This window comes from Giraffa tippelskirchi, chromosome 8 (genome assembly GCF_054371585.1).
Source record: "Giraffa tippelskirchi isolate mGirTip1 chromosome 8, T2T-mGirTip1v1.2.pri, whole genome shotgun sequence".
NCBI classification, from domain to species: Eukaryota; Metazoa; Chordata; class Mammalia; order Artiodactyla; family Giraffidae; genus Giraffa; species Giraffa tippelskirchi.
The window spans coordinates 24,296,487-24,321,219 of record NC_137282.1 but is presented as its reverse complement, the minus strand read 5'-3'; the positions used below and the strand labels follow the sequence as shown (position 1 = coordinate 24,321,219).

Here is a 24,733-nt window from a genome sequence, read left to right as displayed (position 1 = left end):
TCTGTTACAAGACCTGTTGCTTTCTGTCCTGTGTACCTGTTATCTGTGCTTAGTTTACCCATATTAACTTTTGGTGGTAGATTCTCCACAGTCAGATCGCCACCATTGAGAAACAGGCAACGACAGCTACCGGGTGCCCTCTACTGATTCGCTGCAAGAACTTTCAACTCTTACAGCTCATCATCCCGCAGGAAAGGGACTGCCACGACGTGTACATCTCTCTCATCCGCCTCGCGAGGCCAGGTAGGGCAGAGCAGCCTGGCATTCAGCGTGGACTCACGCTTAAGAAAATCACAGATCGTGTTGAAGAAATGTGAATAATGCTTCTTAATTATAATGCTTTAGAGATTATACGTTAGCCCAGCTTTCAGATGGGGGCTTCCCTGGTGGCTCAGATGGTAAAGAATCTACCTGCCACTGTAGGAGGTGTGAGTTCGATCCCTGGGTCAGGAAGATCTCCTGGAGAGTGAAATGGCAACCCACTCTACTATTCTTGCTTGGGAAATCCCATGGAGAGAGGAACCTGGTGGACCACAGTCCATGGGGTTGCAAAAGAGTTGGACAGGACTGAGCGACTAAGCAGCAACAAGCCTTCAGATGAGGCCAAGAAATCTGACTGATTTAGTTTCTGTCTTTTGGGGCCCCTGTCTGAGTTACTTACTGTATGAGCCTGTTTCATTATTCATAGTATTTATCTTGGAGGGAGATTATAGTTGTGCTTTACTTTTGGGATGAAATCATCCCAAAGTGTGGTAATTGAGCTACCTTGATTGAAGCCTCCAACAAAACCCACAAATTGTTTTGTGTCAAAAACATATCAAGTGGTCTGGTGCAGTTTTACCTATGTGGGAGCTTTTAAGTTTTGGTTTCTATTGCTTTTTGATCCTAATATGTATTTCCCAAGGTTGGCATCAGTGACTGTTCAAGGTATATATATATGTTCATTCTCCTACACAAAACCTTCTTAGGTTTTATAGGAAGAATGGCTGATTTGAAAAATGTACGCTTTCAGTTACTGTCTGGTAGTGTATCCCTCATCTTAGGGTCTTCAGACTTATAGCTTATTATACTATAAACCTAAGACATTTGCAGCTTACTATGCTATAAATGTAAGAAACTTTATACAAGTGTTTCTTGTGTGTGTGGCTTGTGTGGACTATGGAGTTCTTTTGCTAAGTGTCTTGGAAGTGTACAGTGAAAAGAGATCATTTGTATAAACAGTAACATCCACAGTAGTGTTCACCCAGAAGTCACTAAGAGTTGTGTCTGACTCTTTGCAACCCTATAAACTGCAGCTCCAATACTTTGAACTCCAATACTTTGGCCACCTGATGCAAAGAGCTGACTCATTGGAAGACCCTGATGCTGGGAAAGATTGAGGGCAGGAGGAGAAGGGGACGACAGAGGATGAGATGGTTGGATGGCATCACCCACTCAATGGACATGGGTTTGGGTACACTCCAGGAGTTGGTGATGGACAGGGAGGCCTGGCATGCTGTGGTTCATGGGGTCACAAAGATTAGGACATGACTGAGTGACTGAACTGAAACTGCAGCTCACCACGCTTCCCTGTCCTTCACTATCTCCTGGAGTTTGCTCACATTCATGTCCATTGAGTCAGTGATGCCATCCAGCCATCCTACCCTCTGTCGCCCTCTTCTCCTCCTGCCCTCAGTCTTTCCCAGCATCAGGGCCTTTTCCAATGAATCGGTTCTTTGCATCAAGTGGTCCAAGTATTGGAGCTTCAACATCAGTCCTTTCAGTGAATATTCAGTTACTTTACTGAATACTTTACTAAATGCTTTTTGGTTCAGGGCAAAAAGTTTGATTGTAAACTCTTCAAAGCATTTGGTTGGGTCCTCAGATTCTTATGATACGAATGGACCACATCATCTGTTGAGAGCCAGGAGCTGAAGTTATGAGATGGAAGGGTTGCCAGGGAGCTCTCAGAATCTGATCACTTTGACTTGACTTCGCTTCGCTTTCAAGTCAGCCCACTGAGGCTTTTTTATCTCTGTGTGTTGAAAAGAACTGCAGAGTTAGCCAGAAAAGCAGTTGAACTTTTTGGAGGGCGCACTATAATTGGAACAGAAGTTCTGGGAAGATGTACATTAGGCTGTGTGTGGCAGGGAATGCGAGGGATTGTGCGCCAGCAGTTTCTGTGTCACTGATTAATGGATGTCCTGGATAATACATGTGCTCTGGCCGGATTAACAGGATTTAGGAATAGCCCAGAGGACTGGGAAAGGCCTGAGTGGCTGGAAGAATCCATCATGGTGGTGATGAGAGCCCTGGCCCCAGATAACAGGGAGCTTCCAGATTTACATTGTGAGGGTCCCCAGGGAGGAAACCCGCTGTGTTTCCCCTGCTTTTAAAAATATACACTTTTTCTTAAAGATGTAGTTTTGGGAGTTCGGTGTTAGCCAGAGACCAAAGAAGGAGACTATAGTAATTAATTGAAATAAAGCCATTAGCTTGGAAGATTTTTTTTAAAAAGCCACCAGCATTGTGAAACATTGGAATCAGAATTGCCAGTTTATGTAAAACATGGTACTTTAATGAGTGTGGAAAGAGGAACTAGAACCCAGGCAGCTTCACAGTTTGATGCTAAAGGCAAGGCTAAAATTAGGACATATTATAGCCCAACCTTGGAAGTAGGGTTTTGAATCTGGGTGGAGGTGGGGAAAGGTGGAAAGGTTTCCCCTGGAGGTGGGGTGGCTTCTCAGGACATCCCAGGACCTTTCACAAATTACACCTTCCCTCTCCTTGAGGTATGTCAGAAGAGGGCTCTGGGTGTGTGTAGGGGGGGATGGATGTGTGTGAGTGTGTGAATGTGTGTGTTTGGTGGGGAAATGACTTTGAGTTCCAGCAGCACAGTATTGGACTCTGGGGTTATTGTGGTTAGTCATCAATACAAATCTTGCATTTTCAGCTCTTCTTATGGATACAGCTAACTCCAAGGTCCTATAGAGGAGACTTTTTCTTTTTTAAACAAAAGAAGAAACATTTGGGAGTCCGTTTAAGTCAAGGCCTATGAAGAGAGAGTTTCAAAGCCCTTGAGAGTCTCTCTTCACTGAATTGCAATTTCTTAGATAAGAGTAAATCAAATGACTAAAAAATTTGTCGATTTTATTGGTTTGTCTTTTATGTGAATTTAGGTTGGTAAGGATTTGGTCATGGACTATAAAAGATCCCAGCAAAATATACTGTAGCCAAATCGAGAGAACTCTTTAATTCTTCTTAAAGGAATAAGTTAAAATTGGGCTGTAACCCAAGTAAGGAAATGAATTGACTCTGTAGATCTGATGTACTAATAAGGTTATACATTTTTCTGATTAGAGACCCCTGTTTCTCAGAGGGCTTCATTTCTCCCACATCCTTTCTTTTCTCCTCCCTCTCATTAGCTTCCTGCTGTTTATTTTTGTATCTATCATCTTTCTCTCTTGTAGTATTTGTGGGCCCTTTTTAATATTTAAACCATTTTTTGGGGTCTGTTTTCCCATTTTATAATAGCATTTTTTTTTCCTGCTCATCTGAGTCCCTAATTCTACTGCATGTTTTCTGTGGTTTTTAACATCTCAGGATTGACATAGTCTCATTAGCTTACTTTGACTTTTTGCAGTTCTTATCAGAGTCAGTGCCACGTAAGCAGCTTTTACTGTAACAATTTCCTTTTTATTGATGATATTAATCTCTGGGTCCAGTAGCCCTTTTCTACTAAGTGTCAGCTTCCTGATGTTTAATTTGAGTACTTGTCTGTTGAAAACAGACAAGAAAGTTCTCGTTATTTTTATTTTAAATGTGCAAAACCCAATAATAACTGTTATCTTCTCACTCCTCTTTAAATGGTTTTGTAATTACATTTAAGTTGCCTGAATTAAGTAGAGCATGGAGAGCAATTTAACTTTCATTACTTTGGGTTCTAAAACCCTACATATCAGAGAATGTGTTCATGCTAAATCGCTTCAGTCGTGTCCATCTCATTGCGACCCCATGGACTGTAGCCCACCAGGATCCTCTGTTCATGGGGATTCTCCAGGCAAGAGTGCTGGAGTGGTTTGCCATGCCCTCCTCCAGGGAATCTTCCCAACCCAGGGATTGAACCCATGTCTCCTGCATTGCAGATGGGTTTACCTCTGAGCCACGGGGGAGGCCCATAGCAGAAAATCAGTTCAGTTCAATCACTCAGTCGTGTCCAACTCTTTGCGACCCCATGGACTGCAGCATGCCAGGCCTCCCTGTCCATCACCAACTCCTGGAGTCTACCCAAACCCATGTCCATTGAGTCGGTGATGCCATCCAACCATCTCATCCTCTGTCGTCCCCTTCTCCTCCTGCCCTCAATCTTTCCCAGCATCAGGGTCTTTTCCAGTGAGTCAGCTCTTAGCGTCAGGTGGCCAAAGTATTGGAGTTTCAGCTTCAACATCAGTCCTTCCAATCAACACCCAGGACTGATCTCCTTTAGGATGGACTGGTTGGATCTCCTTGTAGTCCAAGGGACTCTCAAGAGTCTTCTCCAACACCACAGTTCAAAAGCATCAATTCTTCAGCACTCAGCTTTCTTTATAGTCCAACTCTCACATCCATACGTGACCACTGGAAAAAACATAGCCTTGAATGGGTACATGTATATGTATGGCTGAGTCCCTTTGCTGTCCACTTGAAACTATTACAACATTGTTACTTGGCTGTACTCCACACAGCATAAACATTTTTAATAAAGTAAAACCCCACATACCTGTCCTTCTGATGACTCCTGGTGAATTTTCCCTTTCCTTCCTCATCTTGCCTTACTTAACTGACCTTGTGCTTAGTTGCTCAGTCATGTCTGACTCTCTACGGCCACATGGACCTTAGCCCGCCAGGCTCCTCTGTCTGTGGAATTCTCCAGGCAAGAATACTGGAGCTGGTTGCCATTTCCTACTCTAGGGGATCTTCCTGATCTAGGGATTGAACCCACGACTCTTGCATCTTGATTATTAAACATCCTGCTATGTATTTTGCAGGAGATGGAGGTGAGGAGAATAAAACATTGTGCTTTGGAAATGTTCAGTAAATCTTGAATCAGTGTTAATGGTACTTTTTATGTTCTCAGAGTAGGCAGTTTGTAGTTGAGGGCTTCTCCTGGGTGGCCTGTGGGTAAGAAGCTTGCCCACATTAACTAACCTGAGCTTTGACTGACAAAAATGGGGGTTTCTCTCCCCTTATGAAGAATTTTACATAAATTGGGCCAAAGGTATAGTCGATCACCCTTTTCCTTAAAAATAATTGAAAGAGAAAATTTTGTTATTTTAATGGCAACCCATTCTGATGGCTCCCAATTCAAGAGTGATCTTAATGTTGATTACAAATTATTCTTGCATGAATTTATGTGTGGTTTCCTTGTCTCTTCCTAATGACAGCAAGTATGATCCCAAACACAGAAAATCAGTAGTCATAGAGTGGTTTTCTTCTTCTACCTTTAAACCAATGTGTAGACATTTAACCAAGGGAACTTAACTTCTGTCATTTCCCCGTCTTCCTTAGCACTCCTTTCACTGAAAGAACGGAGGCTTTCTCAAGAGAGTCTTTTGGCTTCTTAAACAAATTGCATTTGTGGTTAACATTATGATATCAGAAGCCTGAGTCATGAAAATGGTACTTAGAGATGGAAAACATATGTCGGTGTCAGGCTAACCATTCCCAGAACTGGATGTCAATTTTATATGCTGTCTGCTCAATTTGCTAAGATGGCAAGAAACTGTTTTTTACTGGAAGTGTCTACATTGTGCGTGTGTGTGTGCACATGTGTGCATGTATGTGTACATGTGCATCTTCTTTGTTGGAACTGTATACTCAATTTTCAAATTTGAAATATGACATCAAGAGACACTAAAATAGAATATAGCTTATCTCACTGATAAACCCTAGTCTTCTTGCTTCTTTTTTTGCAAGAAAGAACACCTGCCTAATGCTAAAGTCTAGTACTTAAAGTATGACCCTATCTTATCATACTTGTGTTGTTGTTGTTGAGTCACTCTGTCATGTCTGATTCTTTGCAACCCCATGAACTGCAGCACACCAGGCTTCCTTGTCCTTCACCATCTCCCGGAGCTTGCTCAAACTCATGTCCATCGAGTCGGTGATGGCATCCAACCATCTCATCCTCTGTCGCCCCCTTCCCCTCCTGCCTTCAATCTTTCCCAGCATCGGGGTCTTTTCCAATGAGTCAGTCAGGTGGTCATACCTGTAGGTGAGTCATTTCAATAGTAATCAAAAGAAGCTGGAAACAGTCTTGACCTTAGGCCGCCTGTGTGTTACTGCGGCCTTTTGCTGGTGCTAGTTTGCACTGTTGGACTTACAGATGCATGTTTAGGAGCATTCAGTTGTTCACGCTGAATTCCATTGACAGATGAAGGAATAAAAATGACCTAAGAACACTGTAAGGAGAAACAGTTCTATTGGAGAAACGAAAAGGAAGTTTAGGGGGATGGTTGGAAAGAAACTATACGAAAGTGGCCCACTTGGGGGGAAAGGAGAAGGGGCTACCTCGGAGGGGCAGCAGGTGTGGTGGTGAGAGCATGCGCTGTATAGCGGACTCCAGCCTGCTCGCTGTGTGACCCTGGGGACACTGCCAGACCTCTCTGTGCCTCAGATTTGTCATCTCTGCAAGGAGACCTATGATGATGCCTACTAGATGCTTCTGTACGTTTAATCAGAAGAGAATCTGGAATGAAACCAGGGTTCACTATCAGCCACGGTCTATTATCACCAGAAGTGCTTCGATTTGCACTGTCTAGAAGGTAACCGCTAGCCACATGGGGCTATCAAGGGCTTGAAATGTGGTTGGTCTGAACTAGGATGTGCTGTTCGGTGTGAAACACACACAGAATTTCAAAGACAGTACAACACAATGTGTAAAATTTAGTAGGTACTGTATTGCATATATGTTGAATGATACTTTGGATATCCTGGGCTAAATAAAATATATTGTAAAGATTAATTTCACTTTCTTTTTATGATTTTCATGTGACTACAAGGACATCTTACATGACATACGTGGCTTACACTGTGTTTCTGTTGTTCAGCGCTGGTATAGTTGCCTCCCTCAGTGTGGCAAGGCCAGAGCAAGAGAACCAAAGTCCTTGATCTTTCTGGGGACGGCTGTCAGGCCTGGCCTCACAAGCATAAAAGGTGATGCCCAAAGTCAGAGATGGTCTGGCAGACCTGAAAGAAGTCTGTCATCACACATCCTTCAACTTACACTCATGGACAGGGTGCCAGGCACTATGAATGGATCTCTGTTAATGAATCCTAGAAATACGGTGAGAACAGTACAATTCTGACATTTATGTAGTTGTTGAAAGTTCAAGTGTTTTCAGCGCAAATATTTAAATATATTCCAATTTTTTTCAACTGTTTTATCATTTCTTTTTTTTAACACTATTTGAGCTTTAGAACATGGCAGTGGCCTGGCCTCTGTGTAACTCTGAGAAGCCATCCCAAACTTGAGTTCAACATACATAAACAGATTGAGTTCTGGTTGTCAAAGGATATGTATGTTCTTTAAAAAAAAACAAAAAACATTGCACTATATTTGAATTACGATATTGTGTTAGTTTCAGATGTGTGGCAAAGTGATTCAGTTATACCTATATGTTCTTTTTCAGATTCTTGTCCTTTGTAGGTTATTATAAGATATTGAATATAGTTCCCTGTGCTGTACAGTAACTCCTTGTTTATTTTATATATACTGGTGTGTATCTGTTAACCCCATGCTCCTAATTCCCCCACCCCTTCCCCTTTGGTAACCATAGGTTTGTTTTCTATGTCTGTGAGTGTGTTTCTGTTTTGTAAGTATGTTAATTTTTTAGAATCCATGTAAAAGTGATGTCATATAATGTTTGTCTCTCTTTGCTTGACTTAGTGTGATAACCTCTAGGTCCATCTATGTTGCTGCAAATGGCAGTATTTCATTTTTTATGGCTGAATAATATTCTTCTTTATATATATGTGTGTGTGTGGGTGTATGTATGTATGTGTGTATATATATATATATATATATATATATATATATAAAACATCTTCTGTATCCATTCATCTGTTGCTGGACACTTAGGTTACTTCCATGTCTTAGATATTGTAAGTACACATATGTTCTTAATTCATTTTTAAGCTCCATATTTTATGTGGTCTGAAAATATATTAGTTTTCAAAAGAAACTAAAAAAAACCCCACAAGATGGGGAAGATCACACTCCTGAAAGGACCCCATGGACTACAGCCTACCAGGCTTCTCCGTCAATGGGATTTTCCAGGCAAGAGTACTGGAGTGGGGTGCCAATGCCTTCTCCCCTGAAAGGAAAGAAGTTCTTTTAAAGTTTCGTTCGGTTGTCCTGAGGTCGTTGTTGGAAGGAGGTGGGTGGTCCCATCGTAGAGATGGGGTGCCTCTAGGAGGGTCCCAAGGGTGAGCATCTGGACTGGCCTCTCCAGCCCCGACAGAATGTATTTGGGGGGATTTGGTTGTGGCTTTGACTTGGCTTGATTTGGGTTTTTTCTCCCTTATTTTTTGCAGTGAAATACGAGGAGTTATACTGCTTTTCATTCAACCCCAAGCTGGATAGAGAAGAAAGGGAACAAGGCTGGATGCTGATCGATCTCAGCAAAGAATACAAGCGAATGGGCCTCCCTAATAATTACTGGCAGCTCAGCGACGTGAATAGAGATTATAGGGTGAGTGGAGGCGTTTGGTGAAATGAGTGCTTAGTTGCTCAGTCACATCTGAGTCTTTATGACCCTTTGGACTGTAGCCCGCCAGGCTCCTCTGCCCATGGGGTTTTTCAGGCAAGAAGACTGGAGTGGGTTGCCATTTCCTTCTCCAGGGGATCTTCCGAACCCAGGGATCGAACCCGCGTCTCCTGTGTCTCCTGCATTGCAGGTGGGTTCTTTACCCACTGAGCCATGGGGGAAGCCCATTTGGTGAAATGCAGATACTTAATCCAGATGAAGCCCTGATGTCACCGAGCTGAGCATGACTTCTGTTCGCTCTCCTTTCGTTCCGACGGCTCTTTGTGGGTACAGATGTGTGGATTTCCAAGTCTCCCTTGGGTATTTCCAGCTGTATTCTCTACCTGCGTCTGAAATCAGAAGGTTTGAAGAAGCCATCTTAGAGACCATCCCCTCTGATGGCTGAAGGAGTGGAACCCCAGAGAGGCCCAGCAGCGCCCTCCGAGCAGCGCCTCCCTTCTCCTGCCCGGTCTTTTTATAGCTCAGTGAGTGATGAGTAGGGAGTCGCGGAGGCTCTGATGGCAGTTTGGCACCAGCTCCTTCTGGGCTCCCTGAACTCTTGATTGGTACACAAGGTCACCAAGAGGCTTCCCTGGAGAACCGTGGAGAAACATGTCTGCACTTCCAGAGGGAATGGGGAGTGGAGGGATGGGGGCGGGGCAGAGCTGATTCATATTCACCCCAAGGGTGGGCTTGCACAGTGGGGCTGGTCTCCCTATTAATTTTTAAAGTGTTTCCAGTAATGAAAGTACAGTCAGAACATTGTAGAGAATTTGCAAAAGAGAGAGAAAAAGGAAAAAAAAAACAGCCCATATCTCATCGCCCTGATGTTCTTCTGTCTGTATGTGTGCTCATTCATGTCCGACTCTTTGCCTGGACGGTAAAATCCCATGGACGGTAGCCCACCAGCCTCCTCTGTCCATGGGATTTTTCAGGCAAGAAGACTGGAGTGAGTTGCCATTTCCTCCTCCAGGAGATCTTCCCAACCCAGGGATTGTACCTGAGTCTCTTGCATGGGCAGGCAGGTTCTTTACCACTGGGCCACCTGAGAAGCCCATCTTCTTCTAGTAGGTTTTACATTTTTCTTCACTTTTTTCTCATCTGCGTAGTTTAATAACTTTTTTCTTACATGAGCAATGTATTTCATTGTCTACAGTTAGAGAAGGTGGAGGCAAAGGAACGGTTCAAATATATACAACAAAAATGAAATTATACTACCTATGCCTTGTGTTTTGCTTTTCCTCACATAACATATTGTGAGTATGTTGCTGTCAATAAACATGTGGAAGGTCGGGTCCTCCCACATCTTTCTTCTGAATATCTTTATTAATTTGTTTATTTTCAGCTGTTCTGCATCTTTGCGGCTGCACAGGCTTTTCTGTCTTGGTGGTGCGTGGGCTTCTTATTCCGGTGGCTTCTCTTGTTGTGGGGGGCACAGTCTCTAGAGCAGGAGGGTTTCAGGAGTTGTGGCTCCCAGGCTCTAGAGCACAGGCTCCATAGATGTGGCGCATGGGCTTAGTTGCTGTGCAGCATGTGGGATCGTCCCAGATCAAGGACCGAACGCTTGTTTCCTGCACTGGCAGGTAGATTCTTGACCACTGAGCCACCAGGGAAGCCCTCTTCTGAGTATCTTGAATTTATGGATTATTTGGAATAGAATGGCCACTTTCAGGCTACTGACTTTTCTTCCTAATCGCACTTAAATCCAGCAGTCATAATCTTACACCGTGAGTAGACATTTGCGTCCTTTCTGCCTTAATCATTATAAAGTATCCGGCTAAAGTAATGATTGGTTCCGACGCTAAAGCCGACCTTTGCAGTGGATTTTTAGCCTTGCAATGAAGGAAAGGACTTCCCTGGTGGTCCAGTGGTTAAGAATCCGCCTGCTAATGCAGGGCATAGAGGTTGTATCCCTGGAAGGCATGGGAGGATTCCACGTGCCTTGGAGCATCTAAGCCCATGCGCCGCAATTACTGAGCCCACGAGCCGCAACTGCCGGAGCTCGCCCTAGAGTCTGTGCTCTGCACCTGAGAGGAGCTTCTGCTCACTGCAACTAGAGAAACCCGTGAGCAGCAACGAAGACCCAGCTCAGCTAAAAATAAATAAATAAATAATTGGTAAAAAAAAAAAAAAGAGAGAGACAGAAAGAAATGAAGGAAAATCCAAGTTGAGTACAGAAAATTGGATAATTTAAAAAATTTTTTAAAAAACATGACACACCCTTGGGTGAGGGTGAAAATGAGGCTAAGCTGCATCTGTTGAGTAGTATTTCCTTGGAAACACAGGTTATTCCTATGTCTGATGAGGTTTCCTTCTAGACTTAGCACCACAAACATGACTCACATTTAGTCACTCAAGTCCCACCGTGTAGAGACTGCAAAACATGAGTTACTCAGCATCTTTTTTCCAAAAGTAATAGATAGCAAATGCAAACTAACCATCAGCAAATTGTGCTGAAACAGAAAAGGTGAAACTCTAGGGGATTTTCTGATTTTTCCCAATGTTGTTGAAATGACAGAAAGATGATGAACCCTTGTTACCAGCTTAGAAAATATAATAACAGTTAATTCTGTCAAACTATTTCTGACTAATAGTCCATTGGGAAGGTTATGTCATCGTCCATTACTTTTGCTTTTCACCTCGTGGGTGAGAAAAACATCTGCTTTTTCCTTCCTTCTTTTATAAGAGTTACTTCTTTCTTTTCACCAATTCCTTGATGTAAGTGGGGCGAGTGGTGTCACCTGATGGAGAAGAAGCTGCTTGTGCTGGAAGCAGCTCCAGACGTGGAGTACTGAAACTGGGGTTCCAGAACCAGTGCTGCCCTGTTCTCTCCAAGCTAATTATCAATAGCATCATCTCTGTCAGCATTGCTCTTATCCCTTTTTATAAGACATTTGCTTCGGGTAGTCTCTCTGAGCTAAGATTTCCTTTTATACCTAACTCTTTTTTTAAGATTTTTTTTTTTTTTAACGTGGACCATCATTAAAGTCTTTATTGAATTTGTTATAGTATCACTTCTGTTTTACGTTTTGTTTTTTTGGCCAGAAGGCACGTGGGATCTTAGCACTCTCACCAGGGATTGAATCCCTACTCCCTCCCTGCACTGGAAGGCGAAGTCTTAACCATTGGCCTACCAGGGAAGTCCCTGTACCTAATTCTTAAAATGGTCTTTCTTTAAAGAAAATAATGGGCATTCATTCCCGGGTTAAAATTTTAATCTGTTTCTCTTCGAATAAAATTGAAAGTATAATCCAAACCAGTAATTTTTAAAAATCTTGTTTATGTCAGTTCTCTACAGCTATGGTTTATGTATTATGTATTATTTTATTTATATATAAATCATTTCATGCTGTTCCTACTTTATACCGTAAATTTCTCCCTATTACATCCTTAATTCCTTGAAGTAAATTTTAGGTCCTAAATGCTTAAGAAGACAGCTGTCTGTGTAGATATAGCATAGTTCCTGACAGCTAACTCTCGTCCCAAAGTGCTCAGCTGTGTGACAGACCCTCAGGAAATACAGAGGTCTGATTATAATGCCATGGCTGGCCCCTCAGATGGATACTACCCTGCAGTGGTAAATGTATTTACTGGGAGGTGGTAACCAGGGCAACAAGGATCAGTTTTTCGGGGAATGTGACGTCTTTGGGGCCAGTAACTCTTTTATTCATTACTGCCCTAGCACCTAACCAAATGCCTGGTACATAGTACATCATGTTCAGTAAAAATTTGTTGATAGACATCAATATTCTGTTATAATCACACTTTTAAGAGACTAGAATTTAATGATTCCTGTCACTGAAAAGAAAGGATGATTATGTAACATGATAGAGGTGCTAATTGTCACTATGACGGCAATTGTATTACAGCATACAAATATATCAAATTAATATGTTCTACACAGGAGATGGCAAGAGTGAACACCCACATTTTAAGAATCAGTGAACTGAAATGGAATGGAATGGGCAAGTTTAATTCAGATGACCATTATATCTTCTACTGTGGGCAAGAATCCCTTAGACGAAATGGAGTAGCCCTTATAGTCAACAAAAAAGTCTGAAATACAGTACTTGGGTGCAGTCTCAAAAACGACAGAATGATCTCTGTTCATTTCCAAGGCAAACTATTCAATATCACAGTAATCCAAGTCTATGCCCTGACCAGTAATGCTGAAGAAGCTGAAGTTGAACAGTTCTATGATGACCTACACGACCTTCTAGAACTAACACCCAAAAAAGATGTCCTTTTCATCATAGGGGACTGGAATGCAAAAGTAGGAAGTCAAGAAACACTTGGAGTAATAGACATGTTTGTCCTTGGAGTACAGAATGAAGCAGGACAAAGGCTAACAGAGTTTTGCCAAGAGAACCCACTGGTCATAGCAAACACCCTCTTCCAACAACACATGAGAAGACTCTACACGTGGACATCACCAGACAGTCAACACCGAAATCAGATTGATTATATTCTTTGCAGCCGAAGATAGAGAAGCTCTATACAGTCAGAAAAAACAAGACCAGGAGCAGACTGTGGCTCAGATAATGAACTCCTTATTGCCAAATTCAGACTTAAATTGAAGAGAGTAGGGAAAACCACTAGACCATTCAGGTATGACCTAAATCAAATCCCTTACAATTATACAGTGGAAGTGACAAATAGATTCAAGGGATTAGATCTGATAGAGTGTCTGAAGAACTATGAACGGAGGTTCACTGTGCAAGAGGCAGTGATCAAAACCATCTCCCAGAAAAAGAAGTGCAAAAAGGCAAAATGCTTGTCTGAGGAGACTTTACAAATAGCTGAGAAAAGAAGAGAAGCGAAAGGTAAAGGAGAAAAGGAAAGATATACCCATCTGAATGCAGAGTTCCAAAGACTAGCAAGGAGAGATGAGAAAGCCTTGCTAAGTGATAAATGCAAAGAAATAGAGGAAAATAACAGAATGGGGAAAGACTAGAGATCTCTTCAAGAAAATCAGAGATGCCAGAGGAATATTTCATGAAGAGATGGGCACAATAAAGGAAACATACGATATGGACCTAACAGAAGCAGAAGATATTAAGAAGAGGTGGTGGCAAGAATACACAGAAGAACTGTACAAAAAAGATCTTCACGACCCAGATAACCACAGTGGTGTCATCACTCACCTAGAGCCAGACATCCTGGAATGTGAAGTCAAGTGGCCCTTAGGAAGCATCACTATGAACAAAGCTAGTGGAGGTGATGGAATTCCAGCTGAGCTATTTCAAATCCTAAAAGGTGATGCTGTGAAAGTGCTGCATTCAGTATGTCAGCAAATCTGGAAAACTCAGCAGTGGCCACAGGACTGGAAAAGGTCAGTTTTCATTCCAACCCCAAAGAAAGGCAATGCTAAAGAATGCTCAAACTACCACACAATTGTACTCATCCCAAACACTAGCAGAGTAATGCTCAAAATTCTCCAAGCCAGGCTTCATCAAAATGTGAACCGTGAACTTCCAGATGTTCAAGCTGGATTTAGAAAAGACAGAGATGAAATTGCCAACATCTGTTGGATCATAGAAAAAGGAAGAGAATTCCAGAAAAACATCTACTTCTTCCTCATTAACTATGCTAAAGCTTTTGACTCTTTGGATCACAACAAACTGTGGAAAATTCTGAAAGAGATGGGAATACCAGAAAACCTTATTTGCCTCCTGAGAAATCTGTTTGCAAGTCAAGAAACAACAGATAGATCCGGACATGGAACAATGAACTGGTTCCAAATTGGGAAAGGAGTACATCAAGGCTGTATATTGTCACCCTGCTTATTTAACTTACATGCAGAGTACATCTTGTGAAATGCCAGGTTGGATGAAGCACAAGATGGAATCCAGATTGCCGGGGGAAATATCAATAACTTCAGATATGCAGATGACACCACCCTATGGCAGAAAGTGAAGAAGAACTAAAGAGCCTCTTAATGAAAGTGAAAGAGGAGAGTGAAAAAGCTGGCTTAAAACTCAACATTCATAAAACGAAGATTGTGGCATCTAGTCCCATCACTTCATGGCAAATAGATGGGGAAACAATTGAAACAGTGACAGACTTTAGTTTCTTGGGCTTCAAAACCACTGCAGATGGTGAGGTGACTGCAGCCATGAAATTAAAAGCACTTGCTCCTTGGAGGAAAAGCTATGACCAACCTAGACAGCATATTAAAAGCAGAGACGTTACTTTGCTGACAAAGATTTTTCCAGTAGTCATGTATGAGTGTGAGAGTTGGACCATAAAGAAAGCTGAGCACCAAAAAATTGATGCTTTTGAACTGTGGTGTTGGAGAAGACTCTTAGAGTCCCTTGGACTGCAAGGAGATCCAACCAGTCCATCCTAAAGGAAATCAGTCCTGATATTCATTGGAAGTACTGATGCTGAAGCTGAAACTCCAACACTTTTGGCCACCTAATGGGAAGAACTGACTCATTGGAAAAGACCCTGATGCTGGAAAGACTGAAGGCAGGAGGAGAAAGAGATGACAGAGGATGAGATGGTTGGATGGCATCACTGACTGGATGGACATGAGTTTGAGTAGTTTGCGTAAGCTCTGGGAGTTGGTGATGGACAGGGAGGCCTGGTGTGCTGCAGTCCATGGATCACAAAGAGTAGGGCATGACTGAGGGGCTGAACTGAACTGAACACCTTAAGTTGTGTTTCTCTGCTGGCTCAGTCAGTATAGGAATTCCCTGGTGGCTCAGAGGGTAAAGCGTCTGCCTGCAATGTGGGAGACCCAGGTTCAATCCTTGGGTCGAGAAGATCCCCTGGAGACAGAAATGGCAACCCACTCCAGTATTCTTGCCTGGAGAATCCCATGGACACAGGAGCCTGGCAGGCTATAGTGGGGGGTCAAAAAGAGTCAGACACAACTGAGTGACTAAGCATGCACACGCACACCTTGAATTATACAGTGTTATATATCAAATATATTTCAATTTAAAAAAACTTGTTGAATGAGTGAATGCATTACCCCCAAAAGAGTCTTCTTGACCAGGCCAAGTAAGACATGTAGGCAGCGCAGGAGGGTTTATTTAGTGGAAGACAAAGCAAATCACTCCCTTATTAAAATAAAAATATTATGAAGGAATGTTTTTAACTTAATCCACTTCAGTTGTCTAAGGCAGAGTAAGTATAAAGAAAGTTCAGAAGAGAAGCATTTCCCACTTTTCTGAACTTCTCATTTTCTCTCTGAATTTTCTTACGTGATTTTCCAGGCCAGACAAGCTTTCAGGGGGCACCTTGAGTAGTCTCAGAATCTGGAAGCATAAATTGCGCTGTGCTTTGTATTATTCATTGTCATAATTTTAACTTCAGCTGTGTGAGCTTGTTGCAAAAGCGATGGTCATCAGCGCTTTCTAGGATTGATGTTTAATTTCTACTGGAAAGTGCTGTCTGCTTTCATGAGAGCCGGGATGAATTTACTTTTGTCCACCTTGGTGTTAGTGGTTGTTGTTCAGTTGTGAAGTCACGTCCGACTCTTTGTGACCCCATGGACTGCAGCACTCCAGGCTTCCCTGTCCTTCACCATCTCTCAGAGTTGGTCAAACTCATGTCCATCGAGTCGGTGATGCTATGTAAGCGCTCATCCTCTCTTGTCCCCTTCTCCTCCTGCCTTCAGTCTTTCCCAGTTTCAGAGTCTTTTCCAGTGAGTCGGTTCTTTGCATCATGTGGCCAAAGTATTGGAGCTTCAGCATCAGTCCTTCCAATGAATATTCAGGGTTGATTTCCCTGGAGGAGGAAATGGCAACCCACTCCAGTATTCTTGCCTGGGAAATCCAATGGACAGAGGAGCCTGGCAGGCTAGAGTCCATGGCATTGCAAGAGTTGAACAAGACTTAGCGACTGAACCACCACCAGCCCTGTTAAAGAAAGTGGGTAATTCCCAACTTCTGAAAACCTACTAATTTCCTTTTTAAAACTGTTATTTTAAGAATACATAGTAAGTCTGATGCAGTGACCACACGTCTCTTGAATTTAGTGTAGTCATGTCCTGGATGCTGACTCGAGAGCAGTCCAGACATCGGATTTGCAGGGGAGGCCAGGGCAGCGTCCGGGGGAGTAATTCCAGCAAAAGCTCGGGTTCCAAGTAGGTTGGACCATCTGTTCTTGGGATTTTCCTCCCGAGTCTCAGGGCCAGAGCCCACGTTGATGTCTTTGGTAATCTTTCCTAAAATGCCTTCGGGGAAATGCTTTGGGCCTGAGAGTGTCACTTCAGCGGCCTTTCCATCTCCTGCTCAATGTGGTGCCCAGTCTGGTAACAAAGATGAGGAGGGAGACAGGCGAGGGAGGACCTGAGCACAGAACAGTTGACGTGAGCTTTGTGGTGCATTTTCATGCCCTTCTCTCTCGAGCTTCAGAGTGGTCAGGGCAGGCGAAATGGACAGAGGACATGCACACAGCATTTCGCCTGCTGCTGCACCTGCCTGAGGACTCGCCTTCAAATGCCCAAGATTATGCTTGACTTCTAGGAAATAAAGTTCAGGAACTGCCATTCAAATGATCCTCCTGTTGCAAAAAGAGGGATTGTTGTTATTTTAGTCAGTAAATCACATCTAACTCTTTTACGACCCCACGGACTATAGCTGGTCAGACTCCTCTGTCCATGGGATTTCCCAGGTAAGAACACTGGAGTAGGTTGCCATTTCATCCCCCTCCAGGGGATCTTCCTGGACCAGGGAACAAACTTGTGTCCTGCACTAGCAGGCCGATTCTTTACCACGAAGCTATCAGGGAAGCCCCAAAAGATGGGTTGACCAATATCAAAGCAAATTGTGTGTCTGGCAGCAAGTCAACTACGATTACTCTTGCCACCACTTCCACTTTTCTCAGACCTAATGGGTGAAGAGTCTTGTGGATGTTACCTGATTTGGTGCTTGTATCGGCCCCGGGCGATGTAATTTTTGTTCCCTGTAAGTCTTAAGAGGGTAGCAAGTGCTCAGTAGTTTGATTTCTCGAAAGTCATAAAGTTGGCAAACTGGAACCGGGTTCTAAACCCCTGATTTCTTTTTTGTAAGATGGTTTTTAAAAAGCCTTAATCTATGTTTTAATTTGGCTGCACTTAGTTGCAGCATGTGAACTCTGAGTTGTGGCATGTGTAGACCCAGTTTCCCGACCAGGGATCAAACCCGGGCCCCCCCACCCCCGACCCGGCTTGGAAGCTCAGAGTGGAGTCCTAGTCCCTGGACCACCAGGGAAAGTCCCCTAAACCCCTAATTTCTGATAAAATTCCCAAGACCATTCCAAGGCTCCAGAGATTCCACCGGGGGAATCATTTTCAGGGGTGCGCAGAAACAGTAACTCATTTCTTCTGACTTGTAAAATCCACACATAAAAAGCAGCAAGCTGTTTTAATGCATGGTGAGGGGTGGAATGCTAGGCAGTGCTGGGGGAGAGGCCCTGAGTTGGCCCTGAAGATGAGCTTGGGAGGTTGGAGGGGAGAGGGGTCCAGAGAGCACACTGGCTTGACTGTTGCCTCAGGGAGGAGCACATGGAGGACGTGCTGGGGACAGAAGGAGCCTCGAGGAGGACATCGTCTCCCAGGGTGGGGCTGTGTCGAACAGATAGCTGACATTTTCTCAGTGGCCAGGATGCAAAATTGCTTTTCCCTTTTTGATGGAAGAAACGCCCATTGATCCTTGTCTTGCCTCCCACTCCCATGAAGAGCCCTTGAAGATAAGGGGCAGTGCCCAAGGCAGGAGGCTAAAGCGTGGCTGACTCTGTTTCACTGTGGTTTCTTAGCATCAGAGCTTCATTTTCTCTGCAGCAGCTCTGTAACTTAAGAAAACTGAAGTATGCCACCCGCAAGCCCGGTGGAGTGGAATTTCTGGTGGCAGTTTGCACAGCACGACGAGGCCTAAACACCCCCTTGTGTTTTCCACGCCAGGTCTGTGACTCCTACCCGACCGAACTGTACGTTCCCAAGTCGGCCACGGCACACATCATAGTGGGGAGTTCCAAGTTCCGGAGCAGACGGCGATTTCCTGCCCTTTCTTACTACTATAAAGATAACCACGTAAGTCTTAAGGCATGCTTTTGTTTCAGGCTTTGCTTTGCTTCTTTTATCATAAACAGGCCTTTTTCCAGGAGCCTTCTGCCCTGTGTGTGGGTTTGAATTCCTTTTCAAGTATGTGGATGTTGCTGTGTGTGTGGTATGGCACAACACAACTTGTGTTAAAGCCTTATCTCCCGTGAATGTTGACCTCCCGTGTGTATTTGACAGTAAAGGGATGGGAGTCATTTCAGTGAGCACGTCTTCTAACCGGTCACCTTGAGAGGCTCTCTCTGGATAAGCCATTGCAATGCCTGGTTTAGAAAAGCCTTCAAAGTCATGGCACACTCGTTTTCTTTTTTTAAATGGCATATATATATATATATACACACACACACACATATATATATATTTCCAGCATCTAGTGCCTTTGATATGTAATATGTGTGAGCTGCTCACATCCTGTTGGTTAGAACTGCACACGGCAGGTGAGAAAACCCAGTCTTACAGGTAACCATGTAAACAACCAAAAACTATGCTTCCATTTCTGTAAAGGACAAAGAAGCTAATCTGGGAAGACAAAAATGGTGTCAGCTCCCTGGTTTAGAAGTCATTTGACTTTAGCCAGGAGAAAAAGTTTGGGTGGCGCAGTGGTGAAGACCCTGCCTGCCAGTGCAGGAGATGTAAGAGACTGGGTTTGATCCCTGGGTGGGGAAGATCCCCTGGAGGAGGGCATGGCAACCCACTCCAGCATTCTTGCCTGGAGAATTCCATGGACAGAGGAGCCTGGTGGGCTACAGTCCATGGGGTCCTAAAGAGTCAGACACGACTGAGCATGCATGCACACAGGCACTTGACTTTAATTCGGAACTGTTTGATGGGGACTTCCCAAGTGGCGCCATTGGTAAACAATCCACTTGCCAATGCAAGAGGCTTGAGAGACATGGGTTCGATCCCTGGGTTGGGACGATCCCTTGGAGTAGGAAATGGCAACCAGCTCCCGTATTCTTGCCTGGAAAATACTGTGGACAGAGGAGCCTGCCAATTGCAGCAGATGTGTGTAAGTGTGTGTGCCATGCATGGACCTATAGGCAGGTATGGATGGAGGGCAGGGTCTATGTCTGTTTTTGCTTTTAACAAAAAAATGGTATTTAACTTTTTGCTATGCTGGATTTTTGTTGCTGCATGCAGCCTTTCTGTAGTTGCGGCGAGTGGCGGTGACTCTCTAGTTGTGTTGTGCAGGCTTCTCACTGTGGTGCTTCTCTTGTTGCAGAGCCCAGACTCTAGGTGCGTGGACTTTAGTAGTTGTGGTTTGTGGGCTTAGTTGCCCCTGCGGCATGCGGGATCTTCCTGAACCAACCGCTAGACCACCATGGAAGTCCTATGTCCGCTCTTAAAAGGAGGCCTTGAAAAATACTCTGAGCAATGCCAGCTTGGCCAGAGTAAGAGTGTGGCCTTCAGCGTTGCCCACTTTGAAGGGAAATATTTATTCAGCAGTGTACATTCTGTTAACTAAAAGGATACAAATGGTGTTATTTTCAGTTACACTCACTGCTCTGAAATGGTCTGAGGAAGTCAAGTAACTTCATTAATGTCCTATATTGTGCTTTATGCTTTGCTAAGTCGCTCAGTCATATCTGACTCTTTGCAACCCCGTGAACTGTAGCCTGCCAGGTTCCTCTGTCCCTGGGATTCTCCAGGGAAGAACACTGGAGTGAGTGCTGGGCCCTCCTCCAGGGGATCTTTCCAATCCAGGGATCGAACCCACATCTCTTAAGTCTCCTGCATTGGCAGGTGGGCTCTTTACCACTAGCACCACCTGGGAAGCCCAATGTCTTACATTATTTGACTCCTAATATATTTCAGCCTACACAGAGCTGGTGCTACGGTGAGAGGAAAAGGAAGATGTGAATCTTTTTTTTTTTTTTTTTAATGATGGGATGCAAAGGGGTGTGGAATTTCATGATATTGTATTGAATAGTTGAATTTAGGCTGCCAGTAACATGTAGTCTTTTTTGTAGCATCCATCGGTAAACAAGAGAGGAGAGAAAGGGAGGATCTTTTATTGTTATTTCAGAGGTGGGGATGTGCTGGGTGTTGAAAACGTGAGCATGGCACTCATCCTGCTTCTTTTCCTTCTGCTTGGATTTTCTTGAGAAAAGGGGTTATTTTTTGGTCAGTGTGAGTATCATAAAGGGCAAATATGTCATGTCTGAGGATGGGAGAGAATTTTTAGCAGTTAGACCGCAGAGGCCGGCCTCTCTGCCTGCTGACGTCAGACCCTCATCAGCCCGTTCCCGCTCTCGGGTGCTGTCCTCTGCTTGATCTCCAAGCTTGGAAATGAACTCACATAGCTATTAGTTATAGTTCAAAATAATTGATCTCCTGAACTTAAAAATTTAAAGCAGACAGTCCTTTAAGTTTTAGCTCCTCTTACAGGATGCAGAATAGAGATGTTCTGTAAGTGTGGCTAAAGGATCCAGTTGCCCCAGGGAGATACTTCATGTTCAGGTACCCACACACCCACTCTCCCAGCCTGGGGACCTAACGTCTATGCTGCAGGTCAAATACAATCAAATTTGTGGGTTTATAACAATATTCAGGGCTTCCTTGGTGGCTCAGATGGTAAAGAATCTGCCTGCAATGCAGGAGACCCAGGTTTGATCCCTGTATCAGGAGGATCCCCTGGAGGAGAGAATGGCAGCCCACTCCGGTATTCTTGCCTGGAGAATCCCATGGACAGAGGAGCCTGGCTGGCTACAGTCAGTGAGGTCGCAGAGAGTTAGACATGACTGAGCGACTAAGCACAAGGTCAGTTAAGTAGGCAGGTAAATTAAAACCAACAGCAACCAAAGTCGGGCTAGAGAAACGTCCAGTCTTTACGGAATCGGAACTGAGAGGAAATACTTCTGTGCTTTGGGAAGGCTGAGTCCCTGATCTTCCACCCACTCTTAAAACGAACCTGATAAATACTCCACTGGCTTTTCACTGAGCGACTAACTTGGGCTTTAATATCCAGGTTAATTATGTCATGCTTCCGAGCTGACCAGGGATTTTTATAGCAGGAAGCATCCTCATTAGTGAAGGTGGGTTTCTGTGGTTCTGTGGGAAACACGGGAAATATCAGTGCAGTTTTTGATGATGTCGCTCAGCAAAAACAAAACTCACACTCCAACCAGGTGGTCTTCAGTGAAAAGTAAAGTTCCTAAGTTTGCTGACCTGTGTTTCTTCCTTTTTGTGGTTTTATTTTTATCTTTTTTTATAACTTTATTTATTTAGGCTCTGCTGAGTCTTCATTGCTGCATGCAGGCTGTCTAGTTGCAGCGAGTAGGGGCTCCTGTCTAGTTGGGGTGCGTGGGGCTTCTCATTGCCATGGCTTCTCATTGCAGAGCATGGGCTTTAGGAGCACAAGCTTCAGTAGTTGCAGCTTGAGGGCTCTAGAGCTTAGGCTCATTATCTGTGGTGCATGGGCTTAGTTGCCCCTGAGGCATGTGGATTCTTCCAGGACCAGGGATCGAACCCGTACCCCTGCATTGGCAGATGAATTCTTAACCACTGGACCACCAGGGAGGTCCCTTTTTGTGATTTTAGCCATTTTAGACTTTAGTATGTATTCCTACTGCAGTAGAACTTCAGTTCAGTTCAGTCGCTCAGTCGTGTCTGACTCTTTTTGACCCCATGGACTGCAGCACGCCAGGCTTCCCTGTCCATCACCAACTCCCAGAGCTTGCTCAAACTCAAGTCCATCAAGTCGGTGATGCCAGTAGAACTTAGGCTTGTGAGTAAGTATCACATTTTCTAGTTAAATACCATTTCTCACATAGCACCTTGTTACCAAGGAGCACCAAAGATTTTGTTGGTGAGACGAGTTGGCTAGTGTTGGGTAGCGGGAATTGGTGATTAAGAAAAGCTTGCCATGTACCTCATGTCAGAAACAGGAAATCCTCATGAGGGTCCTTGGATGTAAATCCCCTTGCTGATGGTATATAATTCATTTTGTTTCAGCTTTCATCATACATGGTGTTACATCACCTCCTGTTTACCCGTTGGTGAGGTCGGGATTCCTGTCCTAGGATTAGTGGGATGTCTAAAACACGTGACACCTGACACTGGACAGATGAGGTTGACAGCAGTTTATTAGTTGCATACGCTCACTGCCCAGGGGAGGAGGGCACTGCCTGCCAGGCAGGGCCATAGGCAGGGGGCTGTCAGGAATAGAGTGGACCAGCAGGGATGGTAGAGGCAGGCTTTGTAGCATCAAGAGGGTGAGGGGACCCCTGGTTCTCAGCGGAGGATGTGATTGGCTTGTTTGAGTAATTCCACAGGCTGGCAGGGAATAAAACCCACTACTTGGGAACGAGAAGGAGCTTCACCTGGTCCACTGGGAGACTTGTACCCACGGAAGCAGGGTATGGAGGGGAACTTGCTGCTGGCCATTCAGTTCAGTTCAGTTGCTCAGGCGTGTCCGACTCTTTGCGACCCCATGAACCAGAGCATGCCAGGCCTCCCTGTCCATTACCACCTCCCGGAGTCCACCCAAACCCATGCCCATTGAGTCTGTGATGCCATCCAACCACCTCATCTTCTGTCACCCCCTTTTCTTCCTGCCCTCAGTCTTTTCAAATGAGTCAGCTCTTCGTGTCAGGTGGCCAAAGTATTGGAGTTTCAGCTTCAACATCAGTCCTTCCAATGAACACCCAGGACCAGGGTCTTTTCAAATGAGTCAGCTCTTCGTGTCAGGTGGCCAAAGTATTGGAGTTTCAGCTTCAACATCAGTCCTTCCAATGAACACCCAGGACTGATCTCCTTTAGGATGGACTGATTGGATCTCCTTGCAGTCCAAGGGACTCTCAAGAGTCATCTCTAACATCACATTTCAAAAGCATCAATTCTTTGGTGCTCAGCTTTTTTTATAGTCCAACTCTCACATCCATGCATGACTACTGGAAAAACCATAGCCTTGACTAGATGGACCTTTGTGGACAAAGTAATGTCTCTGCTTTTAATACGCTGTCTAGGTTGGTCATAACTTTCCTGCCAAGGAGTAAGCATCTTTTAGTTTCATGGCTGCAATCACCATCTGCAGTGATTTTGGAGCCTAAAAAAATAAAGACAGCCACTGTTTCCACTGTTGCCCCATCTATTTGCCATGAAGTGATGGGACTAGATGCCATGATCTTAGTTTTCTGAATGTTGAGCTTTAAGCCAACTTTTTCACTCTCCTCTTTCACTTTCATCAAGAGGCTTTTTAGTTCCTCTTCACTTTCTGCCATAAGGGTGGTGTCATCTGCATATCTGAGGTTATTGATATTTCTCCCAGCAGACTTGATTCCAGCTTGTGCTTCCTCCAGCCTAGCATTTCTCATGATGTTCTCTGTTAAATAAGCGGGGTGACAATATACAGCCTTGACGTACTCCTTTTCCTATTTGGAACCAGTCTGTTGTTCCATGTCCAGTTCTAACTGTTGCTTCCTGACCTGCATACAGGTTTCTCAAGAGTCAGGTCAGATGGTCTGGTATTCCCATCTCTTTCAGAATTTTTCACAGTTTATTGTGATCCACACAGTCAAAGGCTTTGACATAGTCAATAAAGCAGAAATAGATGTTTTTCTGGAACTCTCTTGTTTTTTTGATGATCCAATGGATGTTGGCAATTTGATCTCTGGTTCCTCTGCCTTTTCTAAGACCAGCTTGAACATCTGGAAGTTCACGGTTCACGTATTGCTGAAGCCTGGCCTGGAGAATTTTGAGCATTACTTTACTAGCATGTGAGATGAGTGCAATTGTGTAGTAGTTTGAACATTCTTTGGCATTGCCTTTCTTTGGGATTGGAATGAAAACTGACGTTTTCCAGTCCTGTGGCCACTGCTGAGTTTTCCAAATTTGCTGGCATATCGAGTGCAGCACTTTCACAGCATCACCTTTGAGGATTTGAAATAGCTCAACTGGAATTCCATCACCTCCACTAGCT

General features: G+C 44.0%; 1 protein-coding gene across 4 annotated transcripts in view; it reads left to right on the top strand.

Moving 5' to 3' along the window:
• The window catches only part of MTMR7 (myotubularin related protein 7), a 155,384-nt gene that overhangs the window by 95,788 nt on the left and 34,863 nt on the right, over positions 1–24,733 (top strand). For all 4 annotated transcript variants that reach the window (XM_081521626.1, XM_081521625.1, XM_081521623.1 and 1 more), the window contains 3 exons: positions 81–243; positions 8,554–8,711; positions 18,658–18,786. In XM_081521626.1, the coding sequence (XP_081377752.1) occupies positions 8,625–8,711; positions 18,658–18,786 (216 nt within the window). In that variant the 5' untranslated portion in view covers positions 81–243; positions 8,554–8,624. The remainder of the gene's footprint in view (positions 1–80; positions 244–8,553; positions 8,712–18,657; positions 18,787–24,733) is intronic.